General features: G+C 40.7%; 1 protein-coding gene across 1 annotated transcript in view; it reads right to left on the bottom strand.

Moving 5' to 3' along the window:
* Nucleotides 1-450: 450 nt before the first annotated feature.
* The window catches only part of Gucy2f (guanylate cyclase 2F, retinal), an 84049-nt gene continuing 62442 nt past the window's right edge, over nt 451-22057 (bottom strand). The window contains exons 11-18 of the mRNA XM_051178003.1: nt 20750-20898; nt 18476-18639; nt 17529-17721; nt 14242-14416; nt 11336-11434; nt 8376-8470; nt 635-723; nt 451-538 (exon numbers count right to left, since the gene is read on the bottom strand). Coding sequence (XP_051033960.1) covers nt 451-538; nt 635-723; nt 8376-8470; nt 11336-11434; nt 14242-14416; nt 17529-17721; nt 18476-18639; nt 20750-20898 — 1052 coding nt within the window. The remainder of the gene's footprint in view (nt 539-634; nt 724-8375; nt 8471-11335; nt 11435-14241; nt 14417-17528; nt 17722-18475; nt 18640-20749; nt 20899-22057) is intronic.

Genomic DNA, 22057 nt, shown 5'->3' with positions numbered 1-22057 from the left:
AAGTGACATAAGTCTCCCCTTCAATACAGCCATGCCAACGTATCCCATGAAACGAAGGATGTTTCTGTTTTACCTAGATAGATGTAAGTCTCTCTACAGACCTGCAGTAACTAACCATATGGCTCAGGTGCTCAACAATAAGAGACAGGTGTACCTGCCTGATAACTGCTTTAAAAGGCCATAGTTGTTAGTATTCAGCCATCTGATCAATGTAGAAGACAAAGGGCTCTCAGGCCACGGCAGGCAATAGCCCTCAAGTATAACTCACTCTGCCACAGACCTCTACAATAAGGTTTTTTTTTCCACCCAACTCAATGGAGCTTGGAAGTTCACCAGTTATACTGCCTTCTGCCAAAAGAATAAGGTCTGAGACTGGCACACATGCCAAAAGGAGCCCCAGCTTGGGAAATCTGGCAAGCTTTTGTGCCATGTTTTCCCACTGCATTACCTTTATGGCTTGTTTTGCACCAACTGCCTTTCTGCTTTTCTTCTTTGGAATGCTGCAATCTCTGCTGGTTGCAAGCCATGGCCCACTTGCCTGCAGGGCAGTAGACACCAAAATAGGTTTAAAGTGAGTATGCCAGATTGGGGCATAGAAAAACTGATCATGTGGTTAAGTCTGAATTCCACTTACCCATCTTTGCTCACTGGAGGAGGTACAGGAAGAGGTTTGGTGAAACCTTTTTTTCCAATAAGCCAGAAGGTCTCCTCTGTGCCTTTGCCCTTATTGAAAATACAGAAAACCTTAAACACATAAGATCCAATTTTTCTAAAAACATCCTTTTGGTCATTGGAGTACAAGTGTTCATTTCGGCTTAGAAATAATCTCAGTTCTTCTAGTGTCAATATTCCTTGTACCTATTTTTCTATATGGCTTCCTCACCATATGCACCTGAGGCAAGACAAGCTCCGGATTCAAAGTGAACACCACATTAATTTGAGTTGTCATTCAGATATTCAGTGTACGCACCACCAGGCAGCCCCATCTTCAGCAACATTTGGACTTTTTACTTCAAAGCAAATCACACATCTGGATGGTCAACTGAAGGTACTGTTTATTATTTTGGCCCCAATCTTTTGGCATTACTTAAGCCAATGTCTTTTCCTTCTAAACTACATGCAGCCCCCTGTTCTCTACAATCCAACAACTTGTATAAAAACCCAGGAGAGAATGTGAATGTCATTTCCAATTTTGCTTTCAAGCCCAGGGTGTCTTAGTTGTTGTGAGAAGTTTGTATTTCTGCAGTGTTTTTTTTTTTTGTGACTCTATATATTCCTCTATATAGAGTAAGACCCCAAGGATGTGCCCATTTATAGGCTAGTTGGCTGACTGTCAAGAATCACAGGTTGACAGGCAGTGGTGGCATATGCCTTTAATCCCAGCACTCAGGAGGCAGAGGCAGGCAGATCTCTGAGTTCTAGGCCAGCCTGGTGTATAGAGTGATTTCCAGGACAGCCAAGGTTGTATAAAGAGACTCTGTCTCGAAAAAATAATTCACTGGTCTTAGAAGAGAAAGATCATAAATTCATACTAGTCACCACCAGACTATCTCTCTGATGACCCCAAATCACCTCCTGGTGATTTTCATTTTCTTAGTGAACCTTTCTCTTAGTGTGCTTCTCCCTCCACCTTCCAATTAGTTTTTGCCTATCTTCTCATTTCCTCCACTTCATAAGAAACAAAATGTTCATTTCGACAGAAAATCACATATATTCCTTCCTTAACAATAATGACAATAATTTTCAGGTATCCATAACAATGACCCCAGCTAATACTCATAGCAATAGTGGAGAGGGTGTCTGAACTGGCCTTCTGCTGTAATCAGATTGGAGATTACCCTAAATGTCATCATAGAGCCTACACCCAGTAACTGATGGAAGCAGATGCAGTGACCCACAGCCAAGCACAGGGCTGAGCTCTTGCAGTTCAGTTGAAGGAAGGGAAGAGGGTTCATTTGATCAAGGGGATTAAAGATCATGATGGGAAAACCCACAGAGACAGCTGACCTCAGCTAGTAAGAGCTCACAGACTATGGACTGACAGCTGGGGAGTCTACATGGGACAAACTAGACCCTCTGAATGTGGGTGACAGTTATATGAGTTGATCTGTTGTGGGACAGGGGTACTGGCAGTGGTACCAGGACCTATACCAAGTGCATGAACTGGCTTTTTGGAGCCAATTTTCTATGGTAGGATACTTTGCTCAGCCTTGATACAGGGTTGAGGGACTGGGTCCTTCCTTCACTCAGTATGTAAGACTTCATTGACTCCCCAAGGAAGGTCTTACACCATCTGAAGAATGGATGGGATGAAGGGGAAAGACAAGGGCCAGAGAAGTGGAGGGAGGGGGAACTGTGGTTGGTTTGTAGAATGAAAACTAATTTTTAAATAAAAATAAATAATGATGACAATGGCCATATACCAATTAGCATATATCATTAAAGTCTCCAAGCAGTTTGCAAATATTTTGTTCAAACAAACCCTCCATGAGACAAGTAGAAAAAGAATACTACAAAGCCCAAGTTCCATTAATAGACAGCCATGTAACTAACTCACTTTCACATAGTAGGACTGTTTGGTGCTACTCTGTTTTCTGAAGAGGAAAAATAAAGCCCAGAACATACTCTATCACTCATTCTTTTATTTTCTATAGTCTTCCTATACCACAGTTGTGAATTTTAAAAAAAAATGGTTCTCTGGACATTTCTCTAAAGTCAGTTTTCTCTTCAACCCTATAATGGCTCCCTCTTTTATGACATCTCTCTCTCTCTCTCTCTCTTTTCTCTCCTCTATTCTTCCCCTGTCTCAATCTTCCTGCTCCCACATGCTTTCCTCTCCTTCCCTTCTATTTCTCCTAGCTCCCACTCCACTCACTGACTCCCCCACCCCCAATATGCTCACAGTCGGAGCAATGGTGGAAAAGCTAGCATCAATGCCCTTTCCTGATAATAATGAGATTGATGACTAACTTATCCACCACCATGGAGCCCTCATCTAGTAGCTGATGGAAACAGAAGCAGACACCCACAGCTAAACACTGAGCTGAACTGGAATCCAGATGCAGAGAGGGAGGACAAGACCAGGCTACAGAAACACACAGAGACAGCTGACCTGAACAAGGGGGAGCTAATGGACCCCCCCAGACTGATAGCTGGGAAACCAGCATTGGACCGACTCAGACCCCCTGAACATGGGTCTCAGTTAGAAGGCCTGGGCAGTCTAAGGGACCTCAGACAGTGGAACCAGGATGCACAAAAGGACTTTGGTAGCACATTCCCCATGGAGGGACACTCTCTTAACCTAGAGGCAGGAGGGAGGGCCTAGTCCTTACTCCAAATTACTTGATAGATTTTGTTGATCCCTCCTGGAAGGCATCACCCTCCCTGTGGAGTGGTGGGGGGAATGGGATGGGAGGGAGAAAGGGTGGAGGAAGGGAGGGAGAGAAAGGGAACTGGGATCAATATGAAAAATAAGAAAAATGAATACATAATTAAAAATATAAAAAAATTTTAAAAAAATGGTTCTCTCCTTAAGCATCTCACAGAATAGTTAACAAAAAGCAACTACCAAGCCACCTTTTCTAAAACATTAGGCACTATTTGACTACTTCCATTTTCGTCACTGTAATCAGTGAAATGTCTTACAGAACAGTTCCTTAGTAAATGATCAGACAGTTCCATTAACTGCTATTCCTAACTTTCAAGTACTAAGATTTCTTATAAGGTTCATACTGTTAAAACTCAAACTTGAGGATCCAACTCTTGGTCATGTTTAACTGTCTCTCTTTATATCTAGAGGCCACTAGGGCAGCACATTAATTTCAAGAGAAACTTGGTGAATGACAAGACCATGAAGAGATTTGGGTGGGTCCTGGGTCACTCTGGAATGCCCAAACTAATGCTTGCAAAAGATCGGAGTGTTAAATGCTCAAGCAAGGTTCCAAATCAAAGCATATGCAAAGGAGCTCCAGGGGTCCCCTGAAGGTTTGGAGCTCAGCCAAGCAGATTCTTGGAATCCTAGCTCACTATTTAAATACCCACTTCCGCTATTCTGAAGACTGGGAAAGAGGGAAAACAAGTAGGACAACAACCAAAGCAAAAATATCAAGCCCTAGGAAGTCCCAGAGGATTCCCAGCCCCCAACCGTGTGCATGTCAAATAAAAGCATCTTACTTTGGCATGACACTTTTAAGATGCTTTGACATCTCCTGTCTTATTCTTTACAGAAGTTCTTTTCTTCCCCTTCCTAGGCACCATTTTTTTAATTATTTTTCTTATTTTACAATCGATTCCAGTTCCCTCTCCATCCCTCCCTCCCAACCCCCCCCCCGACACCCCTCCCATCCCATTCCTCATCCACTCCACAGGGAGGGTGATGCCTTCCAGGAGAGATCAACAAACTCTATCAAGTAATTTGGAGTAGGGACTAGGCCCTCCCTCCTGTCTCTAGGCTAAGGAAGTATTGCTCTATGAGGAATGCGCTCCCAAGTGCTCCAGGGATACATCCTGATTCCACTATCAGAGGTCCCTTAAACTGCCCAAGCCATCTAACTGAAACCCATATTCAGGGGGTCTGAGTTGGTCCAATGCTGGTTTCCCAGCTATCAGTCTGGGGTCCATGAGCTCCTGTTCAGGTCAGCTGTCTCTGTTGGTTACTGTAGCCTGGTCTTGTCCCCATTTTCTTATCACTCCTCCCTTTCTGCAACTGGATTCCAGGAGTTCAGTTCAGTGTTTAGCTGTGGGTGTCGTCTTCTGTTTCCAACAGCTATTGCATAAAGGTTCTAGGATGGCATATAAGTTAGTTATTAATCTCATTATCAGGGAAGGGCATTTAAGGTACCCTCTCCACTGTTGCTCAGATTGTTAGTTGGGGTCATCCTTGTAGCTCTTAAAGGTGTTTTTATTATCAGTCTCATTCTACCCATTGTAACACTGAGGTCCATGACATTAAATGGCTCATTAATAAGCAAGTATAACAGACTTGAACTCACGTCTACCAGACTGCAAATTGTCAATGCCTATACCTCCACACTGTATGGTTTCTCCAGTATGTTGAAATCACAGGTTATACCTGAAGGCCAAAAGACAACTCTTTGCATCTTAAAGGTTGTGAGACTAATGAGCTTCCTGGTAATCTTGGGTAAGAGCACACCTCTATGTAGATAAACAGAAACACAGAGATAGAGTAGCTTGTCTGATGCCATGCAATAATTAGAGAACAGACCTGTATAAATCTTCATGTCTTAGTTCATCTGCCTGTGTGTGTGTGTGTGTGTGTGTGTGTGTATTATGTGTTAAGAGAAGGAGTAAAAAAGATTGGAGAAGAAAAATCACAAAACAGTGCTATTATTTATATATCAGAGTGCTAAATACTACTTAATTCCAGAAATTAGAGACAAAGTCTGAAAACACCCACCTCCAGCAATGACAACATACATTTGCTGAGAGCAATAGTTTAGGGAAGTCTTTACAGAATGCAAGTTTATAAAAAAAAAAATCTCTGGTTATGTAAAATAAGAAAAAATAATAAATTTTTTAAAAAATCTCTGACAAATGGAACTTATTGCTGCAATATATACAAAATTTCATCAACAAGCTCCAAATTGTGAAAACATTGACTTAAGTAAATCCAGTTGAGGGAAGGAGGACTAAAAATGGTCTAGAGTCTTATAAAGCCACATCGGGAGGAAAATACTGGGGGAAAAAACAGAACTGGCTTGGTAGGAATTGGTAAACTTGCTTGTAGCCATACTGCAGCAGGAGTGAAGTGGACATGGAAGTTTCTCTTCAAATCCACCAAGCTTCTCATCTCTAAGGGATTCCTCTCCCAAGCTACCTCGGCTTCCCCATTTTGGCCTCTTTCTTTTTATACTCACCTAGTCGCCATGAGCACACAATGTAATTATTACATTCTATTCTCTTGCCCAATCTAAGCCACTGCCTGGATTCCACTAAGGGAAACCACATAACAAACAAATTACTTCAGTGAAGGAAATGAAGTAAAGGAAGAACATTGCTACTGGATCCAAAGGTGGAGCTCAAGAAAAGAGGCTTTACTGGAAGGATTTCAAGCATCAGTCAGCTGGAAGGAGACCATGTTTGCAGCCATCAACTTTGAAATCACAGCTGTTTGGTGAGCACATGTGGATTTTCTGCCCAAGTACCTGGGCAACTTTTGCTTGCAGCAACAGAGTGGATGAGGGATGAAAATCTTGAATGAAGACATTTTGAAATGTAGTAGCTATGCGTTATGTCAGATTGGGCATACATTACCTGTCTCCAATGCAGTAGAAACCTCCTATGTCAGATTCCTTCTGTACAATGTGTAATTTCTACCTCTTGTGGGAGGGAGGCAGAACAAACATAAGCAGAAAAGCCTTTCTTACGTTCTCCCTTCTCTTTGTGTGTCCTCTTCTTTCCTCTCAATATCCCTTCCTGTCCTCAGGCATTGCTTTTCCCTCTTTACTCTCAACCCCACACTCTTAAGGTATCTTCCTTGTGAGACTCCTTGCCACCATAAAGCCCAGACCCAGAAAGGCATTTAAAAAACAGTCCTTCCCCATGCTTGCTCTAACACCTTCCAAAATTCCTTGGGATAGGGGAATGTTCGGGTTGCAAAAGGCTGTTTGGAAGTTAAGCCTCATTTCTCAGCTGTGTACTTGAAACTGCTAAAGATGCAACTGTTCCTGTCTGGAATCTGTAGGGCAGAAGGAAAATGAAAAACCATGGGACTAAGGCCAATTTTTCTCCTTTTCCGTTTCAAAAGTGAGAGCTCTTCAGTCCTTTTCGGTGAAATGTCTGTACCCAGCAATATGAGGAAAGTGCTTCAGCCTTTCTTCCTCACTGCTGGGAAATGACAGAATGTACAGGAGAGTCACAAAAGCCTTGAGTGATCCGATTTGCTGCCCAAGTAATAATCCTACCCCATCATGTGAGTTCTCTGCAGAAGTGATGAAAAGCCTCTGGCCCCTGGAAAGTGAGTCATCCCACCTGCCAGAAGATATTAAAGATCTATTGGAAGAGCTCAACAACTATGGGTAGAGAAAGAGGTAATCAACCAGACTTAGGCCTTCAAGTCTGTAACTCTTAAAGCTGAATTACATAGAAATTGCCGTCACCATTCAGACAAAGCATGCCAATGACAGAAAAAAATGCACTGCTCTTACTGGCCATCTTTTGTTTTTCCTCATGAATAATCACTTAAAAATCACCTTCATATACCATGGAGTCAAGGAAGCAAATTAGGTTTAGTGAGATTTTAGCCTGATTCTGCAGGAAAATGACTATATGACTCTATCAAAAGTTTTCACCTTTCTAGGTCTTGATTCATTTTCTGAAAATGAGCAAGTCAGATTACCAGAACAGATTCCTGGAGTCTCCTACACTTAGGTCCACAAGACTAGAATGAGAGGAGAAAAATTCAGTGGAAATTCCAAAAGGGAGATTCCCATTTAAATAATAGCCTCAACAGACAGGAAAAATACTCTTAAATGTTCACCTTTCCAGACCAATAAATGTAATAAAACACGTAAATGGACTTAAGGAAAAACAATCACATGATAATTTCAATAGATGCGAAAACAGCCTTTAGCAAAAATCCATCATGACTACATAATAAAAATTCTAGAAAATATAGGGCTAAAGTGAATACAGAAGTAGATGTGGAGAATTCTCAACCTAATTTCTCACTAATGACTCTCTGGAAAAGCCAATTGAAGGGATTATCTGAAACGGGGGTTGGAATTAAATGTTGAGCAATTATAATACCCGTGGAATATATTTGCAGTCTCATGACACTTTGATGGTCAACACTTCCTTGGAACAATAAAATATGATTGGTTTTCAAAACAAAAAAAATATGTTTGTCTTTCATAGAAACTGACTCTGCCCATCCCCACCATCCCTGTGCCCCCCTGGCCTTGGAGAAACACCTGTCTATATAATGGGCCAATGGTGTGCCTAAGTCAGAAAGGGTGGACACTGAGTGGGCTAAAAGAAAATCTAAATTCACCAATGCTGTGGCTATGTTCCGCAGTGCCAAAGAGTAAATAAAATGGAAATTAGACAATCAAAATAAATAACAGTATAACTCATTAGTAAACCAAATTCTAGACAGGTCTTTTAGATAGGAAGATAGAATGTATAGTCTGAAAATAAGCAGAAAGAGTTTTCCATTCTCCCATACCCCGTTTAAGGTTAATATTTCAAAAAGGAAAACAATGAAGCACAAGAAAGCCTTAAATTGAACTCGAGAACCTGTCCAACTTGCAGCTCCATGTCTCAGACTCCAGAGTGAGCTTTTGCAACAGACCATGACCTCTTGAGACACAGGTGTGTCCGAGTGCTTTGGTTCCCCAAACAAAAGGTCATTATACCTTGAGCTCTGTTCTTCCGCGAAGCTCCACTTCATAGCCTTCACTCAGGGTTCGAAGAATTGTTACCGTGCTGAGACCGACATGAATTCGGTATGCTGTAAAAGAAGGGGAAGCATCACTTTGGCTCCTTTCTCACTGGGAAAACCAATGAGACATTAACAATGTAATGAATGTCCCCACTCTAGAGTATGCGAAGCTCTCAGAAAACTCCAGAGATGAGAGAGGGCAAGAATGGTTTAGTCCGACTTGAATAAAAGGAGGAAGAGTGATGTCCTCATCAGGCCCAAAGAAGGCATTAGCATCAGCCTCCAAAACACTGTCTCAGATGAAAAGTCATGCAACAGGGAGGTATCAATTTAACTTAAAGGTTGAGATGGAGAAACAGGAACCACCACTGTGCTCTCAGCTAACCTTGTAACTTCCTCTGTGGGAAGTGTGACTTCAGCAGCTTGTTGCACGGGCTGGTAGTAAGGCTAAATTATCCAGACCCATATAATCCTCCTTTAGATTAAAAAGTGCCTTTTCCAAAATGGGTACACTTAACAGCCATTTCTTAGTACTGTCATATTTAAAACATCAATCAACATCACTATTTTTCCCCACTATGGGCAGTGGGTGCTTCCAGGTGTAAATGTGTATAAATGCATTCTTTTCTGTTCTTGGATTCCGACATGTGACAGGAGTTTTACATTTGGGGAACTGGATCTTTAACAATTGATTTAGGAGCAAATTGTAATTCTTTTCTAAAGACCAACCACTTGCTCCCTGAGACAAGGTCCCTGAGCTTCCTGACAACTGTTACTACATGACCTGACACTTTGTCGAGATTGAGTCTTAAGTAAAAGTCCAAGATCTGCTCTCATATGTACTCATAGAAGCTGTCCATCTAGAGACTGCTTACAATCTGACTAGGAAGGCCTCGCTGAAAAGAACAAGAAATTTTTATCATGTATATTCATAGTAACTTTCCTTTTCTTAACAGATCGGCACTATTGTTCATCTTTCTCAGTGTGTCACCTTCATCCAAAGCCTCTGCTCAGAAAAGGTTATCATCCTGTTCCTAAAAGTCACATCCCTGACGAGTATATTCATTCCATTAGGTACCATCCCACTACTGTCTGATCTTCAGAAAGTCTTGAAGTAGCGTGATCCTACTTATGGGAGGGGGGACATATGGCACAAAAGGCCATTGATTCTAACCACTCTTAAGTCCCTAATCACTCCCATTCAAGAATCCAAGTCTATTTAACTGGATGTGAAGGAGATATTGATGAAATTGATTTTTTTTTAATAAGAAGCTTGTTACACGCCCTACTGTCACATCAAACATGAGGTAGGAAGCTACCTCTTATCAGACCTTCACTCAGTGGAGGGGCTTACTGCCATATTCGGTTCATAGACTTTAGAAAAGCACAGTAACCAGGTTCAGGAGCACAGAGACCACCTGAGCATGTTTCTTTGTAACCCACACAATGCCTTCCTTGCAAAGCCAGGGCTTACCAAACCCTTATTGTGGATGAGTCAGTGCATCCATTTTCTCTTTTGCCTGATGACTAAACAAGATGCTACCTAAATCTCAGAATTCAATTTTTGCTCTCAGCTCTCTATTTCCAAAGTGAAATGTGTGGAGTTTCCCCTAGTGCATAGCAGAATATGACTTCAGTCTTCTACGAGTTTACATCAGTCCTACACATTATGCCAAATCTGCATTGCAGTTATTCCATCTTGGATTGTACTTCAAGTGCAAAGTCATATGCAAAGTCATATTCACACAGTGGTTCTTGGATGACTATTTCCATAGCTTCTGCCACATCGGTGGGGTTTTAAAGACTTTCCCAGATGCCAGGAAATTTATTTTGCTAATGCTTTCTAAGTTCTGTGCTGCCTCTTAATCACGGCTGTACCGCTAGATAGGCTAAGACTGAACCTGTTGTACAAAGCTGTTTCTGTACATGATTGATGGACAGAAGGGTCACACAGGGCACCACCTGCTGTGTTACAGGCCACCAAATCATCGGGGACTAGTTTAAGTATGTTGCTGAAGTTGAGAAAAAGCTTGCATTGCCTAGTAGTTGCCAGGGCCAGGGCTGTTGTTGATTTAAATGATTTCTTTCTTTCACTTAAAAAAAAATCCATGAAAACTGTATATAGGGATTGATGCCATTCTATGTTTTCCTTAAAATAGCACTTTTTTTTTGCTTCATAAAAAGGTAATTGTGGTACTGACCATACCTTACTAAAGGCAATGAATAACCGAGAAGAGATTGATAAAACATCTTTTCCACAACCAACAATGGCAGAATCGTTTGCACAGTTTCACTTGCAAAGGAAGGAAGGAGTACAATCTTTGCTACTATGACCATTTTGAAGGAGGTAAAGGTTTTATGTGCAGGCAAGTTGAAATTAATTATTTTGGAATTCCAAGCTCCTTAGATTGAAGGATTATACCTAGCTAAGTTCTACGGGCTTATTTGATAAGGCCAGGAACTCCTGGGGTCCTAACTAGTTCAAAAATCAGACTAGAGCAGCAGCCAGCAGCAGCCAGCTGGGAGGCAGCTGGCTCATGTGTCTTCACAAACTAGTTGAGAACTGCAAATGTCAGTCTCTTACCTAGTTCTTTTCTCTACATGACTCCTTCACACCTTCCAAGCCGGCCAATTCTTTCTTTTGCCCAAAAGACTTTTTTAAGTTGTTTTGATCAAATTGACTGGCTGCTTCTGTGTCACTTAACTACAGCTTTACTTCTAGAACAAAGCAGGGACATGTTCAGTCCAACATCACCCCCTACTGGTTTGCTATTAGAGACCAAGAATGTGTGATAAATCTTAATCGTTTTGAATTATCTTCCCCTTTTCTTTAAAACATTGAAACACTGAGTTCCTCGTTTTCTTTCCCACCACTTGAAGAATCACTTTCCCAAACATAAGATGGCCCCACTGCATCAATGTACAGATACTCACGTAGCCCTGTTGATTCCATTCGAGAAGCTGTATTCACAGTGTCTCCAAACAAGCAGTATCTGGGCATGGTGAGGCCCACCACTCCAGCAACAACAGGTCCTATTGGACAACAGGAGAGTGGAGCTGGAATCAACAGGTATGTACTCAGTGCTACTAGAAGAGACATGGAGTCAGGGAGGGGGTGGCTTTGTAGAAGAACCAAAGTGGCCATCAAATGGATCTTGAAATGTAAAGGAAGACTGATGGTTGAATAATGAACTCTGATCTACAAGAAAACAAATTTACCATGCTACAGAAATGACAACCTTTTGGATTTATATCTCTACTCTAGCAACAGTTCTACTCAAAATGTTGATATCTGTCTACAATGACAAATGAACATCAAAATCAAACCAGAAAAGTGGTTTGTTGCAAGGGAAAAATGTGACTGCCTTTTGTGTCTTAAGGTTGGAAGAGTATATCTCAACTGTGTCTTCAAAGAGAATTATTGTTCAGAAAGTCAGAAAATGTGTAAACAAGTAGAGCTGACTTTCCATTATCTGTAGTAGGAGTGTGGAACAACAGTGTGTAGAGATAATCTAAAATTATTTCCCATTTGTCCTTGCAGGAATTTTTGTTCCTCCACTATTATGGGCATGTTACATGTTCAAGAGAACTGGAGGAAAAAACCCACTTCACCAGGCAGACAGAAAAATGAGCACAACAGTCTATTGAAAGTCCTTCATCCTTACCTTGCTGGTTTTTGCTTTTTCTATATTTAAATTTTTCAGCATTGTATGTTTCCTGAGTTAAAAGCACTGTTTTGTTTCCAAAGGTTTTTTTTCTGCTGTAAATAAGAGCAAACCAGAACTAAAACTATATATTTTTTTCATTTGAATTCATTTCTTTCTTTTCAGTAGCATCTACTTGGGTACCATGGAAGGCATTATGGGAATCAGAAAGAAATAATATATGGTCTAAATTACACACGATATTCACATCTGGATGAAAAGAAGAGACTACCAAGCAGGAGGCAAGCAAACAACATAGCTGAAGCTTAACAAACTGTACAGACAGAGGAACTGGAGTGGTTTAGAAAATGAGGAGTTATAAGGAAGAAGCTTTCTGTGAGCAACGTTTTTCCAGACTCTTGGAAGGTGAATGGGATTCAGTTACAGGTAAAAGAGACATAACTCAAAGGTTTGTGGTTGTGATTTCAGCATACATAGACTTCTGAGAAGTTCTTAGAGAAAGCATTGTACAAGTTCAGGTATCTGGGGAGAGACTATAGATATTTTGGGTAAACTTAGTTGCACAAAATTGTCCTTAGCCCACTAGAGACCCTTGAGCAAAGATTGTATGAAGAATATTCTTGACCTTTTTTTCCCCCTCTGGTCAGTGTATTGGATGCATTGAAGGGGGAGTGGATAACCCTATAGAAAAACTGTGGAAGCAGAAGACATTGGAAATAAAGTAATGGTGGAAGGTAGTCAGCCAAAGTGAGGACCTAAAAGACAGACATTATGAAAGAGAACCAACAGACTTGTTGGCTGTCTTATTGATAACCATGACTAAATTGGCATGAGACTCTAAGTTTGTGCTCACTCATTGGAAAAGACAGTTTGAAAATTTAAATACATTATATTTGAAATAATTAGGAACCACCCAAACTGAGGTATGCTTAGGAGGTTTCAGCCATGACATTGGAGCACAAATGAGAGCAGAGGTATTTTCTTTGGAGAAAGTGAACAGCTGCTATATTCAATGCAAAAATTATGAATAAAGTATGTATGGTTCCTGCTGCCAAAGAGCTTAAAGTCTAACAATTACAGCCAAGACAACATGCAGTATGCTGATAGTTTGGGGAAGGATGAATAGAGAGGCAAGCATGGAAACAAAATGATGCTATTACAATGATTGACCCAGGAAGGAGATGATGATGGTCTGGGCTTGAGTAGTGATTGTTAAAATGATACAATCTTGCGAAATGTTTAAAAGTACAAAACGCTTAAAAACTAGCAGTTGGGGCTGGTGAGATGGTTCAAAAGATAAAGGCACTTGTCAACAAGTTTGACAATCTGAGTTTGAGTTCCAAAACCACCATGATAAAAGGAGAGAACCAAGTACTGTAAACTGTCCTCTGACTTTCACACAAGCACTGTGGCATAAGCGCATACACAATAAAATAAAACAACTAGTAGTTGGTTGAGTATTGAAGGTCAGAGGGAGAGAGGGAACCAGGATGACTTCTAAGATGATAATCAGGTCATTGGCAAGAACACAAAATAAAATATAAAAACTCAGGAGAGAAGGACATTTGTATGGGAAGAAAATAATTCAGTTTTAGACATTTTGAACCTGAAGACAAAGTGAAACACTCAGGTAGAAATGTCATCAGGAAGCCTGACACACATAGGTAAAGCTTAAGGGGAAAAAAATTGTCCTGGAGCTGTAGTGTTAAAGGGAAGTGTTGTAATTATATTTTAAGTTCTAAATATGTGTTTATAAAATAGATAAATGAATTGTCTACAGTCACCAGCATATATGTAGTAGTTACGTGGAAAAATATTGGGGTCATTTATTTGAAAGGGGATGCAGGATGCGCCCAGGAGGAAAATGCTTTTGATTAATTGGTTACATTATCCTACCCATCACAAATACCTGGAGATCTTGTAGCATAGTAAATGAAGACAAGGTGACACAAAATGAGAAGAGTAGGCTGTCAAACAGAGGCTGCTAGCCACTGCAGTGGTATAGGTGGAAAAAAGAAGGAAAACTGGCTAGGCAGAAGGAAAGGAAGCATTGCTGGACACCAGGGTATTCCAGCAGTCCAGAATCAGAGGACATCTACATATTCTTCTTCCTCTTCTAAGTCTTCTAGGAGGCACATGGAAATGGTTTCTCTTTCTTTCACTAGCTTCCATTACCTGAGTGCAGGCCTATTCGAATTCGGACTGGCACTTCTGGCATGTGTCGCATCTTAAAGGTGCCCACAGAGCTCAAAATATCCAGGGACATGTTGGCAATCTCAGCAGCATGCCTACTGCCATTCCTCTTTGGGAGGCCTGAGGCCACCATGTAGGCATCTCCAATGGTCTCTACCTGGGAATTATAAAAAGTAAGATTAACAAACATGTAATCTCTTCATATTACCCCCCCCCACGCACGCACGTACGCACACAGGCACACACGGTTTCAGGATATGATGGAGGTCAAATATGTAAAGTGAGGAAGGCATCGTGGGGCTTTCCATAATTCACAGGCCTGGGTGTACACCAGAATCATTTAAGGAGATTTATTAAAATACTGATGCACAGTCCTCACAACCAGAAGTTCTGAAGTAAGAATAGCTTCTTCAAAGGCTACTGCATGGCTCTAGGAAAATATCAAGCTTCGAGAAATTTCTATAGGAAGGGAAAGTGGTACATCCCTAAGATGTGTCCCTGGCAAATTACTTGGGGGAAATGTACCACAGATGCTGTCAGAGAGAAAGGCTTTCTCTAACTAATTTTAGATAAATAAGCAGCCTTGGGGACGTACAGGGAAAGAGAAAAAAGGACACGAAGAGTTAGTTCCTGATTTCTCATGCTAATATGACAATCAATGTCACAAACCTTTTGGGCATGAAAACTAGGTCTTTCCCCATCAATTACCTCCTCCTTTCCTATTGCTATATCCTTGAGGAGCAATAATTCTGACCTATGATGATTCTTCAGGAACCAGAGATTAATTAATAAATTTTTTAAAAAAAAGACACTTGAAAATTAACACGAGTCTGTTCCTCATTTTCCACACAGAGTGTGCTCACTCTTTTAGATAACTCGCACATGGGAGGTTTTCAGGCAAATTCAAGTCCCAAGCAAACTGGAAGGACCTCTATGAGTGTGCCAGTCAGGATGGCCTACTAGGTGTTTTATTACAGCTAAAAAAAAAAAAAAAAAAAAATCAATGAAATTCTGGAGACATACTGCCCTGGATAGAAAGTCAGACTCACGACTTACAATTAAGGGGGAAGTCACTTAATTCCTCTTTGCTCCACCCAGTGTCCTCATCTTTAAAATATGATAATGCTGACGCCTACCTCATAGGATTTTTAGAACTAAATAACTTAATGTGCATCAAAGCACTTAAAACTGAGCAGGTGGGTGTTAACATATATTAAATGTAAGCTATCACCACCACTATCATCATCATCACCACCACCAGTAACAACAACAAAAAGCATGTCTTGAAGCCAGTCTTAAGACTATGGTTATTATTCATTTCCATAAAATGAAGTTTAAGATTCAGCAACAGGACTCATATAATGACTTTCTAAATAGACATTTGCCCCCATGAGACTTTTACTTCAATGTGCTTCCCTTCAATCTCTCAGCATTAGTATGATTTGGAGTGAAAATTTCTGCTATCAATTAGTCATGACAGACTAAAGAGAAGTGGGGTTTCAATGCAAATGTATTTGGGTGCTGTGAGTTAGCGCTGGCCATTATCAGAGAATGGTAGTTGACCATTTAACTGTGATAAGTTGTTACCCCAGAAACCCCAATGGTATAGACGAGGACATTAGGAGAACAAAGCCTGGCATGGGTGAGTTCTCATGTGTAGATGGCTATGAGGAATTGTGGGATGCATCAGTCAAAGGACATTTCAAGAGATGCAAAGGCATAGAAAAGGATCTGGTTGAAATAAGGCAGTGGAAGAAGTGAAAGGAAACAAATCACCAACTTCTGTAGTAGACTTCTCACATCCATTTTAGATTATCAAGTTCCAGGGGAGGTGATTCCAGTTTTATAGGTAAGGAAAATGAAAATACACACAGGTTTGGTGACTCACTGTGGTTCAATTTCTATTTCCTTTGCACTGTGTTGTTTTTAATAAACAGGCTTGAAATTTTAGGTTCCATTTTTGGATTCAGACAGCCCTGTTCCCTCTTAAAAACAAACCACTAACTCTGTACTGCAGCAAGACGTACCAAAATAGCTAATGGCATCATCCCCAGGACCCCAATGATTGTCTGAGCAGAATCAGCTGGATTGATTAAACTAGTGGCTGTGTTACTGCCCATGCTGAATCATCTTTGATTTTAGTTTCAACTGAATTAGCTTTCAGTGATTTGTTTTTCTCTTCAGGCTTCTTGAGTTCAACAAGTTAAGACAGGTAGTCTGATTCCATAGATTTTTTTTTCCTCCACAGTGGTTTCCATGTGCATTTCTTGATTGGTTTGCAGTTCTTGCTGATTGACAAGTATGATGTCTATTTCTGAACCCTATTTAGATGCCATAGTTTAGATCTTAAAGGTCTCTATCTGTCTAATCTGAGATAAACACACTGCCCGGTGTGTGATTTGAGAGCTGGACCATTTGAGGCTACTGTGAAGGACCCAACAAATGAAGCTACTCAATTCTCCAGTTCTTCCTTGGTTCCTGAGACATGAGTTATCTAAACTTTGGGATACATGAAACATCTTTTCCCTCCAATATTACAAGTGTTCATGTTACAAGCAACATAGAAATGTCTTTATAGAACTATAAGAATTTTTGTCATTTGTCTACCTAGAGACAATATACCATGTAAAAATAATAGTGTGAAAGCATAGTGTCAACAAGATTGAAAGGATTTATCTAATGTCTCCTCATATTCTTAAACCTCTGATTTTTAAAAAAGAGTGGAACTAAGCTGGGAGGATGGGAAATGGTGAGTTAATACTTCCTCAAACCTTAGATGAATGGATATACTTTGGGTTAGCCAGTATCAATCCCAAAAGTTGCATTTGTAAGTGTACTCTGGTGTAATGCTATGTTCATTATTGTATAAAAATAATACCTAAGGAAAAGATCAAATTTTCATAGCATGTATTATATAATCATAAATGTTATGTAGTGTACTCTGGAGCAGCCATCAACTATGAAAAAATCATCTCTATTTCCATATCTTTTCATTACCCAGCACAATACTTTCTACATTGTGAAGACGCATCTAATGAGCTACAATAGGTCTCCCCAAATTAACCTCTTCTGAGTCATAATTCTAAAACAAATCTCAAAAGTAATGTTTCTGGCAATTTATTCCTTGTTGGAGACTTATTCTTCTTGGCCTTCAACCCCAACAGAATACCAATGGAGTGATGTGTTATCTTAATTTTCATTTCTAATAGACAACATTTTTAAAATTGCATCCTTCAATACACATAAATCTCATATAAAAATTAGCATACCTTGTAGACATCATGACTACCAATAATGGCATCAAAAAGTGTGTACAGGTCATTCAGAAGATCCACCACTTCAATGGGTTCACTCATGGCTGAGATGGTGGTGAAGCCCACAATGTCACTGAAGTACAAGGTGACCAAGTCAAATCCCTCAGGTTCAACTGTGCAGCCCTTTTTGAGGGATTCAGCAACTGATCTGCAAAGCAAACATAGCTATTCCTAAGAAAAGATCAGCCTCCTTCTGTGCCACACTAAAGACAACTTCTCTAAAAATCACTGTCAGGTAAATGATGAGGAAGAGCTTCACTTCGGTAAAGCATTAATGAGCTCACTTGTTCAACAACTGTATATTGTGCACAACCAGTGTGACAGGCGCTGGGCCAGGTGCTGGAATATAACAATGAAAAGACAGATCTTGTCTGTCTCCATGGTGTTTCTGCAATTCCCAGGGCTTCTACTTCACCCTCTCTCTTTGGAGGAATGTTCTCAAGACTAGTTTTAGCAATGATCTCCTTGAAGACCACGTTACTTGGGGTGGGGGAAAATGGAAATTCTAGCAACACATAAGGGAGTAAGTCCCCTGGAAACACAGGCCTGCTTCTTACGTATAGGAGCTCAAAGAGCTCCTGCCATTTGCTTTTGTTTCTTGTTTGTTTGTTTTGTTGTTAAGTTGGCCTGTTATGAAGTAACATACAGAAAAACCAAGCCCCCAAAGCATAATGAAATGGTCATTATGCTCCATAAGAAGTAGGGAATTAGGATGTATGTTCTGGTTCCTTGCTTTCCAATTCTACTTTGATTTGAAAGTGTGGGTCAAAACCACTGGAAATTGAGTGGGTGAAGGACAGGGGGGCAGGGGGAACAGTTAGTTGAAAGGTAACTTTTTTCTTCTTTTTTGAAATGGAACACACTATTATAATGATTCATACTCCTTGGGTGTTCACACATACGGAGGCAACATCTGTGTTAGAAGCTTTTCCGTTTTCTGTTTTTCAATTTCCAGTTCTTCAGTCCGTTCCCGAATCAAATCTTCCAAGTTGCTAGAATACTGCTCCAACATCCGAAGCATAGAATCAATAATATTAGTCTTTTTCCCTTTATTGAAAGTTTTAAACTGAAAGTAAAAGAGAAAGAATGGCCTATGACTGCTTGAATCCCAAACTCGGTCACAATGGAGCAGGCCTCATCACAAATCTTTTCCTCTGAGGTACCACATTAGGAGACATGAGCCCAGATAGAAACAGGAAAGGTCTCCCTGTTCCATTCACAGAGCACTTTCCTAGCCCCAAAAAAACACCCCCCACCCCCGCTCCATTCTTCTGGTTCTTTCCAGTCTGAACACAGAGGTTCAGAGCAAGATCCTCCAGTTATAAAATGCTTTAACAATAGTATCAATTTTCAAGGAAACAGGGTTTGGTCTAGCACCCAGGTTAATAGTGAGTAACACAGGAGGGACAACAAGGGTGGGAACTGATGTTTTAGCATTCAAGTTATCAACCTACAAAATCACCCTTATCCTCAAATGATACAGTGTTGTCAAAGACATTCTTGACTACATAGAATGTTCAAACTATAACATGGTAAAAATTTCCCTTTACTTCTTATCAGGCAGTCCAACACTAAATGGGTCCATCTAGTACCTGCTTTTCATATCAGTCAGGGTCATGTAGAAGTTTGGCTAGTTTTGACCCCTGGAGTTCCCTGATTCCTAAGAGGTAGCTGCTCGATATAGATATTCAATAAACCCTCTTTGAACTTTGTCCATCTGCAAAGAGCTTACCAACACAAGGACGACAATCATGAATGGCTAACTCACTCCATGCTGTTACAGTCATCATATTCATAACCAGAAAAGATTGGTAGTAGCTTTGCTGTGTAGATTTTGAAGTCTCTGCCTAGCTTGGCCACACATGCTCCATATAGCACTCCTTGCCCTAAAGCAGCCAATAGGAGGCTCCTTCTGAAATCTGTCCACATCTATATGTCCACCGAGATCCTAATAAGCCAGTTCAAATCTTCTGGGATATCCCTGTAGCCTCACTTAGAGACGTTCATTCACTTCTTTGCATTTAAGTTTCTACAGGGAATGAAAAGACTACTCTTGTCATTGCACAGACTAAACTTCCAGTAAAGCATTTTAAGTGAGGGTAGCCTCAGTCATGTTTTGTTTGAAATCCCCATGATGGGCACTCCTCCTATCTATTAGTAACTTCTCTCCTGCCTTCTGAAATAACATCCTTAGCATCAACACAAGGACAAATGGTTTTTCCTCCTGCCTCACAGTAAGTTTTTAGAAATGTGACCTTTATGGTCCTTTGCTTTTTCCATACCATTGAACACCTGTTTGAGTGTCCTCAAGAGCTCCAGCCAGACTAATGGAAGTATTGTTAGCTGGAGGACATGGATGATTTCAAAAGCAAGGCCCTCTCAGGCTTTCAGTCCAAGTCTTTCTCTTTTCCGCCTCAGATACCTGCCAGTCATAAAGCAGTTCAGGCTGGACTCTAGCCAGGTTCAAAAGCCTCTTCTCCAGAGCTGACACAGCACTCATGGAGAGCACCCACAATTTCTGTATCATGCAGGTCAACAAGGCTTAGTCTGCATGCGCAAACAGAGAAACTCTGTCTTTTCCTCCACCCTCTTCCTAGCCCCTGTTCTAGGCAAAGCATCGTCTTTAGAAATGCAATATCTCAGGGAGAGAAGTTACCACTTTCCATGAACCTATCCCTCCAATAGTTCTCAGGAAACCTAAGAATTCTACTTTTATGTTCCACATGAACACCCTTTCAAACAAGATATATTTTTTTCTCACCCTACATAAACAACCGGTATCACTTAAATACAGTACTCGACAGAGTTCCCTAAAAACTCTCAAACAAACATAGCTGTGTGAGAGGTACCACATGTGCCATACTTGTCTTCCAACAATTCCGATACTAATTCTTTCAAATGACTAGTGGCTTAATTCCATCATTGAAAAGTTGCTCAGAGCAGATTATGGATGGCTCATAAAGACATTCATGCACAGAAGAGCATCAGAAGCAACCCCTGAACTCATAGAGGATGTGCTGGTGCTTTTCCAAGCTTAAGGACCTCAAAGCCAGCCCTAGACTGCTTTTTAAAGAATGTCCTTTTGCTTTGTAAGGGGCCCCTTACAATATAAGGAGTCAATGAATTTAGTCTCAGGGAGGCAAACTACTGGGCAATGATAATATTAATAGATTTACCTGGTTAAATATCTCATCAAAAGTTGGCCGTTGTTCTGCAGCCTCAGCCCAGCACTGCTTCATCAGCTGTAGACATTCTGGAGGGGCATACTCAGGAGAAACCACAGGTCTGTATACAGGGGGAGGCTTTTGAAGTCTGTCTATGATTTCTGACAAGGCACAAAAAGACAAAAGTTTGTGAATCAGGAAAAAATGAGCCAGGACTCAGCAGAGAGCTGAATTTCAACCATGAAAGAGATTTGTCAGGAGAAAACATGAAAGGACCCTTTCTTTAATTTGCCCTGGATAGCTTTAATGATGACTACATCCCAGAAAAGGCCTTTGGGGAAGGGAGTGAGACACTGGTCAATTGGACTCTTAGTACAATTGAGTCACCATGTTATCCTGCTTCTGCTAGGTTATGGATGCAGCTTATCTGATGCCAATTCCAATAAGGTAGCTGCACCCTTCACCTGTCCCCAAGTCCCCTCACAATTACCACAACAAAGACATTGAGCCTTTTTTATGAGCCTATGCCCAGCCAAGGTCCATGCATTGGGTCCTGGGATAATCACTAAACAAAGGGAATTAAGAACAACAAGGAACAATTTGAGGTCTTACTACAACTCTCATAGCTGCTGATCAATGACTGTCACTTGGAGTGGAAAATTTGTTATATGCCAAACTATCAAATGAGTACTTGGTATGTGTTGTTCCATTGGGTGCTCAGCACAAGTAGATGAGGTAAGCACTCTTATTCTTTCTGTAGGTGGTAAAACTGAAATACACAGAGTAAGTAACTTGCCAGAAGTTACACGGGTAGTCATGTCAGTACCCAAGCCATCCCCATCTATTATACTGCTCTGCTTCCAAATGTCTCAGGTCTCAACAACAAAGTAATTGGATCCCTATGTAGAGGCAAAAGTCTTTCGTGGCCAAAGGCTTAGTTTATTCAAACTGAGTCTTTTTCCAAAAGCAGAAAACTCTTTATAAAGGGAGAAAACCCATAGCTCTCAATGTCCTCATCAACTCATACTAGGCCTCAAACTACTTTTTCTGCTTCTAGCCCTAACTTCTCCAAACCATTCTAAAAAAAATGTACCTGGTCATGTCATTTTCTTGTTCAAAATGCCCTCAGTTACCCTATTTCCAACAGAATAAAGTTCAAGCTATTTAACAGGTTCCTGACTATCTCTTTGGCCTCACTACTCATCCGGTCTTCCTTTCTACCACCACCCTCAGCTTTTAACCTCTGCAAACTTTGACTGCCTTTTCTACCTCTGCATGGACTGCAACACTTCAGTAGTACTGCTGCATATTCTGATGCAT

The sequence above is a fragment of the Phodopus roborovskii genome, unplaced genomic scaffold (genome assembly GCF_943737965.1).
Source record: "Phodopus roborovskii unplaced genomic scaffold, PHOROB, whole genome shotgun sequence".
NCBI lineage: Eukaryota > Metazoa > Chordata > Mammalia > Rodentia > Cricetidae > Phodopus > Phodopus roborovskii.
This window is presented reverse-complemented; position numbering and strand designations above follow the sequence as displayed.